The 2424-nt window shown below is 35.8% G+C and overlaps 1 protein-coding gene across 1 annotated transcript; it reads right to left on the bottom strand.

Moving 5' to 3' along the window:
• Positions 1–1391: 1391 nt before the first annotated feature.
• LOC108990698 (protein FAR1-RELATED SEQUENCE 6-like) lies at positions 1392–2057 on the bottom strand. Its single transcript, XM_018964736.2, has one exon. It carries the CDS (start codon positions 2055–2057, stop codon positions 1392–1394), a length of 666 nt encoding a protein of 221 aa, XP_018820281.2.
• Between the last annotated feature and the right edge of the window lie 367 nt (positions 2058–2424).

The raw sequence follows: 2424 nt of genomic DNA, 5'->3' as shown, positions 1-2424 counted from the left end.
ATGGACAATCTTGATCTGAAAGTTCAAATAATGCAATTAGAAGTGCTATTAAACAGATTGAAAGGGATCATAGCAGTTAACACTTCCCAACATTTGCCAAAGGCAACATGCAAACATCCGGCGTGAATGCACACTTCTTCGTATCTATTGGGCATCCTTTGTATTAATTTTGCTGTACTTGATATGATCTCAGTAATAGACGTAGTCTTTGTAATGGACATAGTCCCTGTAATGAAATGAATGTAATGGAATATGTGAGTTGTTGGGAACATACTAGGAATAGAATTGGTTTGTTGTTGGGAATATACCAGGTCTTTCTAATGGAATATGTTTGTTGTTGGGAACATACTAGCTTCTTTTACTCATTTAACAAGTAATAAAAATCTCGTGCACTAACAAAGATTGTTCCAAAATACAGCTTTTCCCATTAATCAAACTGTTGAAAGTGACTCAACCATTGAAGTATATACATTAAGGGATAGGACTCATACTATCAGAAGATGTAGAACATATTTATTTACAGGGCTTGCTTAACAGAACTAAAATTACATAAGTTATATACATTGAATATAATATAACAATGACTTTACAAAACACTTGACAAAATTGTGAACATAATATGACCACTTTACAAAACACTTCATAAAAATGGAGGCTTCGCTACTTCTACTCATCAACCAGATTTTTCCCAACTTCATTGACTCTCAATCACTGAAATGTCAAACTGTGGGCCAGGCAAGCTATCCAGTTAGGTTCCATCTATCTCAAGTTGCATATGTGAACGTAATATAGACAGTTAAAGACGAATATAATATAACAAATTCAATCACTTTAGATAAAATGACGGAATAAATCAAGATTAAGTACACTTTCTTGAGTCTCAAGCACTGCAATGCCAAACTGGGTTTCACTTGACTCCAACACTTTGACAGGGTCTTGGGGTGGCTAACAATAGATAAAAAAAAAAAAAAAAATTAGAGAAAAGTAACCCGTAGGACACAATTAACACATGATAAATGGCTAATACATAGACTATAAGAAAAGAGCCACACGAAGTGATCAACCTAAACAGCCACCACAAGAAAAGTTTTTGTTTGGTGATCAATATCTCTGAATTCAACAAGACAAAAAGTTTTTATTTATTTTAAAAACTATTATAAATCATATAATTTGAACAAGTATAATAATACAATATATTTTAAAGGCAATAATAGGTATGTAACCTGAAAGGGAGCATTCTCTTCATTCCTAACAAATGTTTGGCCAAATAAATTCCTGCAAGTGTCAACAACTTCGCTATCTCTTCCATGCTGCTACGAAATGGAGGAAATACCTTATTACATCTAACAAACAATTACACAAGATAAATGGCTAATACATAGACTACAAAGTTACAGTGAGTTTACTTGTTTACGTTTTCCCTTCTGAGCAGATTTTTTTATCGTGGGTTTGCGCACTCTCTCAATCATTGATTTTTTCCAAAGAGATGGTGGTCTGCATTTACCTCTCACAACATGGGGGCTGAGTGCCTTCTTCGAACTCCCAACTGTATTTGCATCAACAATTGTAACTGCTACGTTAGAACCAGTTTGTTGTGACGACCTGTTGGTGCAGTAGACCTCGTTCATTGCAGTTAACTTGGCAATCATATCCTCAGCATGGTCATCACATGATGCTGCATTTGTTGCCACGTTGTAACACAATTTGATTATATGTGCATATCTGCTCACTTCTGGCCTCGTATCAGCTACATCATAATTACTTTTCATAACAGTGTATCTTCTTTTTATGTCCTTTCTCCATCGATCCAATATGTACTTCTCTGGCACATCATGGACACGGTTCATTTTGAAAACGACTAATACATGTGTACATAGGATCCCTCTCATCTCAAACAATCCACATGAACACTTGGCCTCGCACGTAGTCTCATTAAAGTACACGTGATGAGTAATCTCCTTGATGAAACCATCAACACGAACTTCATCTTCTACATGATATATTGCAATTACACCATCCTTTTGGTGTAAAATTGGAAGACAACCGAGCATCCCCATTATCTCCTTCTGAACTTCTCTAAATTTAGAGTTCGTATACAATTCCTAAAATATCTTCTCAAGTGGATTGACTGACACCACGGGTATTGTGACATTAAATGAGTGAAGTCCGTCCCATTTTTATTCTCAATCTTCTTCCTTAACGCATTATCGTATTAATCGACAAACTCTTTTAAATTTGTCCTAGCATGAACATACCCATCAAAGAAAGCATTCATGCTCTCACTTCGTTGGGTTGTACTCATTCTAGCCCAGAATACATCTTTCAGGAATACAGGTGCCCAATACGTACGCTCCATGTATAAACTCTGCAACCAGGCATTCTCCTGCAAGTTGTATGTCGTAATTAACACTTCCCAACATTTCT

Source organism: Juglans regia, chromosome 4, assembly GCF_001411555.2.
Source record: "Juglans regia cultivar Chandler chromosome 4, Walnut 2.0, whole genome shotgun sequence".
NCBI classification, from domain to species: domain Eukaryota; kingdom Viridiplantae; phylum Streptophyta; class Magnoliopsida; order Fagales; family Juglandaceae; genus Juglans; species Juglans regia.
The sequence above is the reverse complement of the archived record's forward strand: the minus strand, read 5'-3'. Positions and strand labels throughout refer to the sequence as shown.

Excerpts from the sequence above, each read along its gene's own strand:
- LOC108990698 (XM_018964736.2), bottom strand. The coding sequence starts at position 2,057 with ATGGGGATGCTCGGTTGTCTTCCAATTTTACACCAAAAGGATGGTGTA.